The following is a 12,782-nucleotide window of genomic DNA, read 5'->3' as shown; positions in this document are numbered from 1 at the left end:
ACAAACTAATGACCATTTGAGAGGAAAAAAAAGTCCTCATCTCAGTCTTAAAAGGGAACAAGAGAAGCCTCTTATTTTTAAAAGATTAGTGGTAAGCCAGAGGATTGGGAAAGTTCTAAAAACCAACAAAAGCTAACCAAAAATAATAATGAGGGAGAAAACAAACTTTGAGGGTAAACTAGCAAGTAATATAAAAACAGACAGTACGTGCTTCTTTAAATATATAAAAAGAAAGAGAGAGACCAAAGTGAATATTGGCCCCTTAAAGAATAAGGCTGGGGAAATAATAATGGGCAACCAGGAATTGGCAGAGGATTTGAATAAATGCTTTGCTTCAGTCTTCATGGTAGAAGATATTAAAAACATTCCAAAAATACGAAGTAATCAAGGAGCAAAAGGCAGGGAGAAAATAAATACAATAACTATCACTGGAGAAAAAGTACTAAGGAAACTAATGAGGCTAAAAGCTGATGACCCCCCTGGACCTGATGGGTTGCATCCTAGGATATTAAAGGAAGCAGCTACAGAGATAGTGGATGCACTGGTAGTAATCTTCCAAGAATCCTTAGATTCTGGAAAAGTCCCAGAGCAATGGAGAACGGCCAATGCAACATCCTTATTCAAAAAGGGAGGGATACAAAAAAACAGGTAACTATAGGCCAGTTAGCTTAACATCTGTCATTGGGAAAATGTTGGCATCTGTTATAAAGGATATAAAGCAGAGCATTTAGAAATACAAAATCTAATCAAGCAGAGTCAGCATGCCTTCATGAAGGGGAAATCATGCCTAACAAATTTATTAGATTTCTTTGAGGAGATAACAAGCAGGATAGATAAAGTGGAACCAGTAGATGTAATATATTTGGATTTCCAAAAGGCGCTCGATAAGGTATCGCACTTAAGGCTATGTAATAAGATAAGAGCCCGTGGTGTCAGGGGTAGTATATTAGCATGGACAGAGGATTGGCTAACTAATAGAGGACAGAGTTGGGATAAGGCAGGCATTTTTGGGATGGCAACCTGTAACTAGTGGAGTGCCACAGGGATGAATGCTGGGGTCTCAATTATTTACTATATGTATTAATGACTTAGATGAGGGACGTGAATGTACTATCACCAAGTTTGTGGATATCACAAAAATAAGTGAGAAGGCAAGTGGTGAGGATGACACAAGTCTACAGAGGGATATAGACAGGTTAAGTGATTGGGCAAAAACTTGTCAGATGGAATATAATGTGCGAAAATGTGAGGTTATGCACTTTGGCAGGAAGAATAGAGGAGCTGAGTATTTATTTAAATGGAGAAAGATTGCAGAAGGCTGCAGCACAGAGGGATTTTGGAGTCCTTGTGCATGAATCCCAAAAAGCTAACATACAAGTTCAACAGGTAATAGGGAAGGCAAATGGAATGTTGGTCTTTATTTCAAAGGGAATGGAGTATAAAAATAGGGAAGTCTTGCTAAAACTATACAAGGCACTAGTTAGACCACACCTAGAATACTATGAACAATTTTGGTCCCCTTATCTAAGGAAAGATATACTGGCATTGGAGGCAGTCCAGAGAATGTTCACTAGGTTGATCCCAGGAATGGAGGGATTCTCTTATGAGGAGAGGTTGAGTAGGTTGGGCCTGTACTCATTGTAGTTTAGAAGAATGAGAGGCGACCTTATTGAAACATACAAGATTCTTAGGGGCCTTGACAGGGTAGATGCTGAGAGGTTGTTTCCCCTTGTGGGGGAATCTAGAACCAGAGGGCATAATCTCAGAGTAAGGGGTCGCCCATTTAAAACAGAGATTAGGAGGAATTTCTTCTCTGAGGGTGGTCAATCTGTGGAATCCTTTACCGCTGAGGGCTGTAGAGGCTGGGTCGTTAAGTATATTCAAGGCTGAGATAGACATTTTTAATCAGTAAGGGAATCGAGGGTTTTGGGGACAAGGCAGGAAAATGGAATTGAGGATTATCAGATCAGCCATCCTCTCATTGAATGGCGGAGCAGACTCTATGGGCCGAATGGCCTAATTCTGCTCCTATGTCTTATGGTCTAAAATGTGTCACCTAGTTCTAGCCTATCCCACAAGAGGAAATACTTGCACATTATCCACTCTGTTAAGTCCCCTCATGATCCTGTAAGTTTCAATAAAATCACGTCTCATTCTTCTAAAATCCAATGCGTATAGGCCCAATCTGTTCAACCTTTCTTCATAAAATAAGCCCTTCATCCCAGGAATGAGTCGCGTGAACCTTCTCTGAACTGCATCTAATGGTATTATATCCTTTTTCAATTAAGGAGACCAAAACTGTACACAGTACTTCAAATGTGGTCTCACCAATGCCCTGTGCAACTGTAGCAAAATTTCCCTACTTCTATATTCCATTCCCCATGCTAAACAACATTCGATTTGCCTTCTTAATCACTTGCTGCACCTGCATACTAACGTTTTATGATTCATGTACCAGATCCCTCTATACCACTGAGTTCTGCAATCTCTCTCCATTTTAAATAGTATCCTGCTTTTCTATTTTTTCCTGCCAAAGTGGACAAGTTCACATTTTCCCACATTATTCCATCTGCCAAATTTTTGCCCACACTCTTAACCTATCTATATCCCTTTGCAGATTCTTGACTTCCCTTGGCAACTTAGTTCCCTACCATTTATCCCTACTCTCTGCTTCCTGTTAGCTAACCATTCCTCTATCCATGCTAATATGTTACCCCTACACCATGAGCTCTTATTTTGTGTAGTGACACAAAGGTGTTGCACTTTATCAAATGCCTTTTGGAAATCCAAGTAAATACCACATCTACCAGTTCCCCTTTATCCAGCTTGCCTGTTACTTCCTCAAAGAACTTTAATAAATTAGTCGAACATGATTTCCCTTTCACCAAACCATGTTGACTCTGCCTGATCACATTATGACTTTCTAAGTATCTGCTATAACCTCCTTAATCACGGATTCCAGCAATAATGGATTCTAACAATTTCCCTGTGACAGATGTTAGGCTACCTGGCCTATAGTTTCCTGCTTTCGGTCTCCCTCCTTTCTTGAATCAAGATGTTATATTAGCTATTTTCCAATCAACTGGGACCCTTCGAGAATCTAAGGACTTTTGGAAGATTATAACTAATGCTTCTACTATCTTTGCAGCTGCTTTTTTTCAGACCCTAGGGTGCAGGCCATCCAGTCGAGGGACATGTCAGTCTTTAGGCCTAATGGTTTTCCCAGTACCTTTTCTCTGGTGATGGTGATTGTTTTAAGTTTCGCCCCTTTCACTTATTGATTTTCAAGTACCTTTGGAAAGTTTTCTGACTCTTCCACAGTGAAGACAGACACACAATATCTGTTCAATGCTTCCACCATTTCCTTGTTTTCCATTAATAATTCACCAGACTCTCTAGAGGATGAACACTAGCTTTAGTTACTCTTTTCTTGTTTAAATACTTGCAGAAACTGTTGCAGAAACTCCTACTATCAGTTTATATTTCTTGCTAGCTTTCTCTCATACTCTAATTTCCACCTTCCCCCTTTTTTTGTGTAGTCATTTTTTTGCTGGTTCTTAAAATCTTCTAACCTACCACTATTCTTTGCAGATTTGTACAGTGTTTCTTTCAATAATGCTAGCTTATGCACCATAATATGTACTTGCAAATAAATTCACACCATTGTGTAATATTAGTAGCATTTTGCATCCTGTGTTGGGAAAAATATTGGGATAGCTCCTAATTATTCAAATTGACTTCGGTGAGTGGGGTTCAGTTGGATTTATCCTACAATTGCACAACGCTGAACGTAATGAAAATATGGTGCTGCCTGACTGAACCTTTATGGTTTAATTTTTTACTTTAATTATTATCTGCATAAATTTTATTTTTGGCGGAGGGAATATAATTTTGCCACCATTGCCTTCAGCAGTTGGTCTCCAAGAGATTCTCAAGTGTTTTTCCTTCCCTTATCCAAGCTGGGAAATGCTGTACTTGTTAAGCTCAGTGAAACCTGTGCGACTATTGCTGAGCACCATTGCCATGCCCCTGACACAAACATCCTTGCAGGGAAACTTTTTCCAGACCATGTGTAATATATTAGTCTAACAGGAGTTAACAAAAAGCGTTTGTTCCAATCAATTAATATATTTTAAGGTAAAGTGAGTTTATACAATTGAAAATATCTTTTTGCAGGAACATTACCTAATCAGCAGGAAAAATACTCAAACTTCTGCCCACAGAAAAATGGGAAGTCGCCATGGATTAGATTCAAAGAATACTGCTATGCATTCGACATGGGTTTATATAACTGGTCTATATTTACCATGGACGAAACCAAATCCGTTTGTCATCAGCTAGGTATGTTCTGCTTCCATGTTTGGTGCAGTTTACTGGAGTATCTGGTGGTGCTGAAGAAAACATCCAGTATCTGTGATGAGGTGCTCTACGTGTATTGTGTATTGGATTCATTATTAGTTGAAAAACATTGCTCTGAGTTTGTGGGGTTTTTTTTGTAGTCTAATTTAAAATGTAATTCATAGTAGTTGATGTAGATCTATTCTGGAATCTCTAAAATGCCTGTTTAGGGGGCCCAAAGGTCTAAGTAATTAAAGTTAAAATGTTCAGAAATGAAACCTATATTGTACAACCCTGAACTGTACCAACTGTACGCAATCATCTCAGTGAAATCTTTAAGGACCAAGAGAATGACATTCAGTTAGATTATGACTGATTTGTACCTCAACACCATTTATCAACCTTTGCTCCATATCTCTTACCTAACACAATTCTATTTGTCTCGGTCTTGACCGTATCTACAGCATTTTGAAGGGCGAAGAGTTCCAGATTTCTACTACCCTTTTTGAAGGAAAAATGCATCCTGATTTTTCTTCTGAAGAGACTAGCTCCAATTTTAAGATTAAACCCTGATTTCTCTTTTTTTTTCATCCCACCACCTCCCCCCACCGACCAAGCCAGAGGAAATAGTTTCCTCATATCTACACTATCAAGTCAGTTTTAACGCCTTGATTGGATCACCCTTCAATCTTTTGTAATGAAGAAAATACAAGTTTATGCAACATGTCCTCATACTTTAACCCTCTAAACCCTAGAATCATTCTGGTGAATCTGCACTGGACCCTCTCCTGGCCAATATGTTCTTCCTGAGATGCAGTGAACAAAACTGGACACAGAACTCCAGATAAGACTTGGCCAAGGCTTTGAACTTTACAACGGAAGCAAAAGTTCCTTCTTTTTGTTCCACCCACCCTAAACACCAACATTCCATTAAACTTTTTGATTGCCTCTTGCACCTGTACGATTCATAGTATCTTACTATTTAATAAATATTAGTATTAAGGAACTTTTTTTATTGTTAATAGTAAAATACGAACTTTTTAAAATCTAGATCCCTCTGCTACTATCTTGAGTATTAAGGACAGGGAAGAAAATGATTTTGTAACGAGACAAATACAAGAAGAGCACGGCATCACTGGACGGATCTGGCTGGGAATTGTTCAAAATCGTAAAGGTAAGGGAATGTGTGTGAGCAATCAAAAGAAACATTTGTACATGTTAGAAAAGTTGAATTTATTTTTAGATATAGGTATATATTTTTATTCACATGCTGTGTATATATGAGCAGTGATTTTATTTTTTACATGCAACTCTGCATCTTCTAAGTTATTTTCTTCCATTTTCCGATTGGATCCTGAAACATCGCCCCAGTGAAAGTCAAGTAGATTAATGATCAGTTTTGTTTTGAAATTAATTATAGGACGATGCTTCTCCCACTGTCTTTCTCCTTCTCTGCTTAACTCCCATTCAGCAAATTGGCTAAAGTCAACTATTTAGTGGAACAGGTGATAATGAGTGCAAAGTACAGTTGTCCACTAGGTGGCATTTTTAATTGTTGCTCCAAATGCAATTGTGCTTTTTACAAAAAGAACACATGCTTAAATTATACAGTTCATTATATGTCCCTCAGAAATGTAGTAAAGCTGTTCCACATTGAATTACCTTTTTCAATTTTCATGTAACCAAATTTGATGGCCATTTTTCACAAATAGAAAGCACTGGATGTCAGCTTCGATTATGTGCACGGGTTCTGGAGTAAGATTTAAACTATAAACTTGTGATTCTATGATGAGAATGCTATCAGCTGAGCAATGCTGACACTTTTACATAAGGCATGTATAAGTGCAGGAGGAGAGAAAATAAAATAATTGTCAAGATGCCATGCATTGGGACTTTTGTCATATGCAATTTTGGAAAATGTGTGATTATCACCTGTATTTTTCCAATCTTGGTTGCACTGAGTGATTGTACTTTGCAGTCATTATCACCTGTACCACTAAAAGTTGACTTTAGCTGATTTGTGGACTAGACCCTTTAATATAAAGATGGGAGGTGGTGGCATAGTGATATTGTCACTGGACTAGTAATCCAGAGACCCAGGGTAATGCTCTGGGGACCTGGGTTTGAATCCCACCATGGCAGATGGTGGAATTTGAATTAAATGAAAAAAAAAATCTGGAATTAAAAGTTTCACGATGACCACGAAACCATTGTTGATTGTTGTTAAAACCCATCTGGCTCACTAATGTCCTTAAGGAAATCTGCCGTCCTTACCTACATGTGACTCCAGACCCACAGCAATGTGGTTGACTCTCCAGGCAATAAATAATGGCCCAGCCAGCGACACCCACATCCCAAGAACAAATTTTAAAAAGTATTCACATTATGCTTTCTCAATCTCTGTGAGACAATTATGTTTAATGGAAATCCACATTTTCATACTGAAAGAGCTATGTTTTACTTCTAATTAATATACTTATATACTTATAATATATTTATATTAAAAATATGAAGTCGATATTAACAGACTTCTTATTGAGGAAGTTCTTTGAGGTGTTGTAAGTTTCATTTTCAAAACTATAGATTTTTTTCCTCCATACAAAGTATTAATTTTTGACTTTATGCCAAAATAAATTAATTTCTATAATAAATTCAAAGGAGAAGTTAAGATTGCCCACTGAACATGTAATACATTTCTCAAGGTGCACATATGCAGCCATTTAAATTTTTTCTTACATTGCCACACAAATTGCTCAGCATCAAAATAAAAGTCACAGTTTAACTCCAGAATTCAGATCGCAATCCAAGCAGACAAGTGTGAGACTTCTTCAAGTAGGCTGTTTCATATCAGCTGTGCTTGACGCCATATGGAATACGACAGAAATGTATTGTGAAGCTGGGTTTAAAAAATTGTTCAAGTTTCTTAAAATTACTGTAGCAACCTTTTTTATTGTTGTGATAAATTAGATACTGCCACCAGACATCAGAAATGGAGCTCTGAATAGCTATCACTCTTGGCTAGTAGAGTGAAATTTGCAGCAAGGGAAGCCCATTATATAACTAAGGTGTTGCTGTCTGCAATTGCAATATACTATAATTTAAATGAAACTGATATTGCAATAAACCTGCAATCCTCAGCGAAAATGGAGCTTCAAAGTCAAAGCACGGTAATATAGAGACTGTGGAGCATGAGGTACAACTGAAGCAAGAGAAATTCAAGGACTGGTGCCTCTTGCTAAGTTGCTGTTTCAACCTCCTCATACGCGCACACTTATGAAAGGTGCCATCAATGCAAGTCTTAATAATCACAATCATATCCCTTTGAAGGTTTCCTCTGTTAAGATTCAAATGTACATGTTGCAGTAATGCATTTTAAATTATTTAACACTTTTTTTTGTCCTGGCATACAGATAAATCCTTACAGTGGCCAGATGGTTCAAACCTTACCTTTGCTAACTGGATTAATACAAACCTCACAGTTCCAATTCATGATAAGTGTGCTGTTATATCATCCAAAAATGGGACATGGATTCTGACCAGCTGTTCAAAGAGTCATAGCAGACTTGTTTGCAAGGCTCCAATGCGTAAGTTTTACATTAACAGCTTTCAATGCTTCAACTCTTTCTTAATTCTTGCTTAACATGTTAAACTAGATTTTACTGCGTGTTAATTTTGGAGAAAAAGTAGTTGCGAATTCAAAGTGGGTAATGTTGATAGAAAGTGCTAGTAAGCAATCAATCTAAGTTTAGCAGTGATATATTACCACTCTAAAAAATAGATCCATGAACATGTGAGAAAGAAACATGTCTTAATTTGTGACAACAAAACTCATGCAGAATTCTACAGCTAGGCAGTCAAATTGTATTAAACTCTAGGTCAGGCCAAATGTTGTGGAATTTAGCAAATAGGAAGATTTCCAAGTAGCATTTTAGTAGTGAAATACACAGGTGTTTTCTAAATGGCAGCCTGGCTGTATAGACATTTGATGGGAAGGTTGTACTGGGATATGAGAAGTAGAGCACAGAGAGCTGAGGAGGTACACATCAAACGGCTGGTGTGGCAAACGGTTGGCTTCCTGGGTATGGTGAAGAAGCTGTGCATTCAAAGGCCTAGGCTTATGATGTAATTTGTAACAAAGCTGCAAATGCAATATCAATGATCACGAAAGTCCCCGTTGAACTTAACCTTTGTCATAAGGTTTTCTAGGTCTCCACACGTAACATCTAAAGTAACATGTACTTTGTTTAGCTTTTGGACAGATAACATGTTATTCAGCATTTTGGAAGGATGACAATGCAGGAGACCAGAAAAATTATTCCACTGGCAGCGTCCAGACCTCTCAAAATGGCCCGAAACTTTCCCCAAAAAAAACTGTTTTCAATCTGTCTGTCTTTGGGGACTCATCGGAGCACTGTATGTCGGGGGAAGGAATGTAATGTCCTGAACAATCACATTTTCCACCATGAGTGGGCAGTCAGTCAGCCAGCACATTTCCAATGATGTGGAACAGGCAGGCACCAAAGGTGCACTCCAAGTGGTGCCTCTGCTTGACTGTATACATGCATATTAGATGCCATCACAATGATCCTGCAAACTCCAGTGAGGATCAATGTTTGGGGATAATAGGGGTATGCTACCAGTACAACTGCCAGGATCACCACCCATGGAATTTTAGTGCCTAGTTGTTCACATTGATTGTTGTCAAATAATCATTTTCAGCTGTTCAGATTTTATGTTTGACAAACTAGGGGAGTGTACAGCCAGATTATAGAATTTGTATTCTTGGTTGAAGCGTCATTCTTTTTGTAACATTTTATTACAATGCATTTACTGAGTAAAAAAAATACTCATTCATCGGTTTTTCTTACATTTTTAAGAAAAAACATACAAATAAAAAAAACTTATTTTTTTTAATTTCTGTTATTTTGCAGGATCCAGTCACAGAGTTGCAGCTTTAGTGATAACAGTGATTTTTATCCTCCTGCTAATTGTTGGAATTGTGTGGTTTTTGTACAAAAGGAATAAGTGGCGATGGGCTAATCCCTTTGGAACAGTGCACTATGAACGTAGTTATAATGATCCCACAGATTCAGATAGTACAGTTATGATATCAGAACTTAAGGAATTCCATGACTGAAACTTACTGTTATCTGTTACCAAAATGCTGAAGAGGATTTTCATAACATTGATATCCTTTGTCTTTATTTTGAAAAATTGCTAAATAATTTCATTTATAAATATTTCCTGACTTGCACTACTTACATTTTTGATAAACACTGCTACATAGTTATTACTCTGGCAGTTTACAGAGGTTGTGTTCTTTTGTGAAATATTTGCTTTAAAAACATATTTTTATACTATATTAAGTAAACATTCCAATGTTGCAAAGAATCATAATATATGCAATGTCTTAACTGAAAAAAAACTTTTGCCAATCATGTTGTGATATCACGCGGTTGCTTATGTGACAGACATTTACTGATGCCTCTGTATATCTGAAAGCCATTGGAAATTTTACATTAACAATGAAAAATCAAATGTGTGTATATTTTAAAGACCTTAATAGTGTCAGATGTGTTCAAAGCCATAACAAATTTGGGCTTTAGATGACTTGTGTAAACTGGAAAAAATTGCTATTGTTTATGAAATCCTCCTTTTTTTTTATGTCAGTGCCTTGTAACTTCTTTTTCACAGCAGAACCTCAGTCAAGAATTAGTTCTGAATTGACCTATTATCCACACATAATATGAATATTAATAAATCACATTAAGGTACACATTGTGTGCTTAACTCTTTTTAAGGGTTGGGTTTATTAATGCATACAAACTCAAGATTATTGCAGTATTTTCAACAGATTGAAATTGCTGTTTACAGTAAAACCATCGCGAAAGCAAGGTTTGTTTTAATTTTAAAAATTGAAGTGTAATCTATATGAATGTTTTGGTAATCTAGTCCTAAGAGGTTCTGCTGTGCTTCTATTTGTGTGTACTTAGAGCTCCATCTATTACAAATTTAGCAGTAGAGATTAATTATTGTACTGTTTTTAATTTGGGCATTTGATAGAAACAATATCAATTTAGTTAATGTCATAATGCTCTTTTTGTGTGAGGGAAGAACATAACTTGTTGCTTTGTACATATTTACAAAGTACAAAGGCCAAAATGGCATAGCATTACTGGACCGTATTGCTGAAAATCCTTACTTTGAATTATTTTTTTAAATCGTTTGAACCAAATTTAGTAATTGTAATGTTGAAAATTAAACATTCATAACAAAGTGCTCAAATAGGAAAATCAGTATTACAATTTTGCCATTTCTGGCTTCTTTGAAATGTATATAGAATTCTTCATTTTCATTGCAAAAGCTACCTAATAAAACATCTTAACTGTAATGAGGTCCAAACAGCCAAAGTTTTACATGTAGGTTAGGAAGAGGAGTGGGTTTGATCAACTCGACCTATTTATCTCTCTCAAATTAAGCTGCAGAAATTGGCAATCTTCCTTATGTAATATTAAATAGTCTTTGCTTTTAAATTTAATTTTGATTGCACAGATTTTACAGCTTTAATGGCCCAAAACCATTAAGTGGGTACTTTCAGAGCTATGCAATTGCGTTTGAATAATGTGTTATTTTTCAGTTTTTTTTTATACATACTAATATTATTGACATTCTTTTAATTAAAAAAAAACTTCACGGGTGGAATTTTACAGCAATGGAATTTTACCTTCCTGCCGAAGTCAGTGGAGTTTAGAATGGCTCACCGCAACACGGCCCTGTGACTGCTGCGATGAGGCCATGAAATTCTGGCCCATGATACGTAAGAGGTAGAGGTAGCTCAACATTAAATGCACTCCCAATTAGGTACCAGATTCAGGTTCCTCCAGGATTTACATGTTTTTGTGTATTTTATTTTGGGTGACTTTACTATATTCTCAAGTTATAGTCCAGAAAAATGTATACAGTGGGGTGATATACTATCTTTCACCTCTAGGTCCTGGGCTGCAATTCAACTTGGGCTGCAATTCAACATGGGATGAAAGGCTCTTCTGCCCAGTAGGGCTGTTTTGCAAAATGGTTTTAGGCAATTGTAACACAATTCCTATAGTAAGTAGGTGAAACAACACAAAATTGCATAATACTGAAAGGCAGCAACAGTGGCGAATGAACAAAATGCTAGTCCACTGCAGGAGTGGTTGCTCCTTTGAAATTTACATTAAGGGAAATTTATTACACATTTGACCTGTGTTGCACATGACTATAGTGCTTTATACTACTGCTAGGTATTTGAGATAAGGTGTTATGTTTCCCAGAGGTGCTATGCCTTCCCAGGAAGACATTGGGGTAGTGGTAATGTCACTGGACTAGTGATCCAGAGACCCAGGCTAATGCTCTGGGTACATGAGTTCAAATCCCACCACAGCAGTTTCAACTCAATTAATAAAACCTGGAATTAACAGCTAGTCTCAGTAATAATCATTAAAGCATTATTGGTTGTTGTAAAAACACATCTGGTTCACTAATGTCCTTTAGGGAAGGAAATCTGCTGTCCTTACCCAGTTTGGCCTACATTTGACTCTTAACTGCCCACTGAAATGGTGGGCAAAGATGTGTAAGAAATGCTGGCCTTGGTAGCGACACCCACATCTCACGAAAGAATGAAAAAATGCTAACTACACACTCTCACCTTGGGGAGCACCAAGATTCACCAAATAAGCTTGCCCTGTGTTTCTTGTGCAGTATTTGGGGAGCTGCATCTTTGGTGATCATGGAGAAATCTGTGGTACAAATAATTCTCCCCCTGCGGATTGGTGCATAGAGAAAATGGAGAGCAAATTATTTTCTGAAGTATGGACGTGTAAATGTAAATTTATTCTTGCTCTGCTAAGCAGACTTATTTGTCAAATAGTGTTCTTGTAAAATGTCTTTGTACGTATACAAGTTCTAAACGTGCCTTTTGCTGTTAATAGGAGCTGAGAGATTAACTGGGAGCAAAAAGTCATGATTTGTGAAAATTATTTTAGTGTGGACTGCTCTGTTTCACATACTGATCATGTATTTTACCACAACTGTGAGTTATTAAAAGCAGCACGTGTTTAATTAGTAGAGTTCATCATTTTTTCCTTCTATTTTGTGATTAACTGAAGTAGCTGGGAATACTTTGTCATTGCTGGCCATAAAATAGCATGCGAAATATTGTCATTACTATTCTTTGCATTGGGCTTCCTTAGACCAGGATTGTTCCAGGTTCAGCCAGCAGTGTACAGATTGTATCCGTGCATGCACTCTTTAAATATCTGAATTGGCAAAATTTAGTGCTGCTCCTGCTTGAGTCCTCGGTGACACTCCCGTAGGAACCACTTGCCAACCTATATGAAATGCTACTATGTATAAGATATTAGTCAAGAAAATTACATATCTCAAAATACCCACATCCAGCAGCATTT

The 12,782-nt window shown here is 37.1% G+C and overlaps 1 protein-coding gene across 1 annotated transcript in view; it reads left to right on the top strand.

The window, feature by feature from the left end:
- ly75 (lymphocyte antigen 75) overlaps positions 1-12,438 on the top strand; it is a 158,037-nt gene extending 145,599 nt beyond the window's left edge. Inside the window, exons 32-35 of the mRNA XM_078552240.1 lie at positions 4,177-4,341; positions 5,390-5,512; positions 7,749-7,922; positions 9,270-12,438. Coding sequence (XP_078408366.1) covers positions 4,177-4,341; positions 5,390-5,512; positions 7,749-7,922; positions 9,270-9,475 — 668 coding nt within the window. The 3' untranslated portion in view covers positions 9,476-12,438. The remainder of the gene's footprint in view (positions 1-4,176; positions 4,342-5,389; positions 5,513-7,748; positions 7,923-9,269) is intronic.
- The last annotated feature ends 344 nt before the right edge of the window (positions 12,439-12,782 follow it).

This window comes from Cetorhinus maximus, chromosome 11 (genome assembly GCF_964194155.1).
Source record: "Cetorhinus maximus chromosome 11, sCetMax3.hap1.1, whole genome shotgun sequence".
NCBI lineage: Eukaryota > Metazoa > Chordata > Chondrichthyes > Lamniformes > Cetorhinidae > Cetorhinus > Cetorhinus maximus.
Note: the sequence above shows the minus strand (reverse complement) of the source record. Positions and strands in the feature narration are given on the sequence as shown.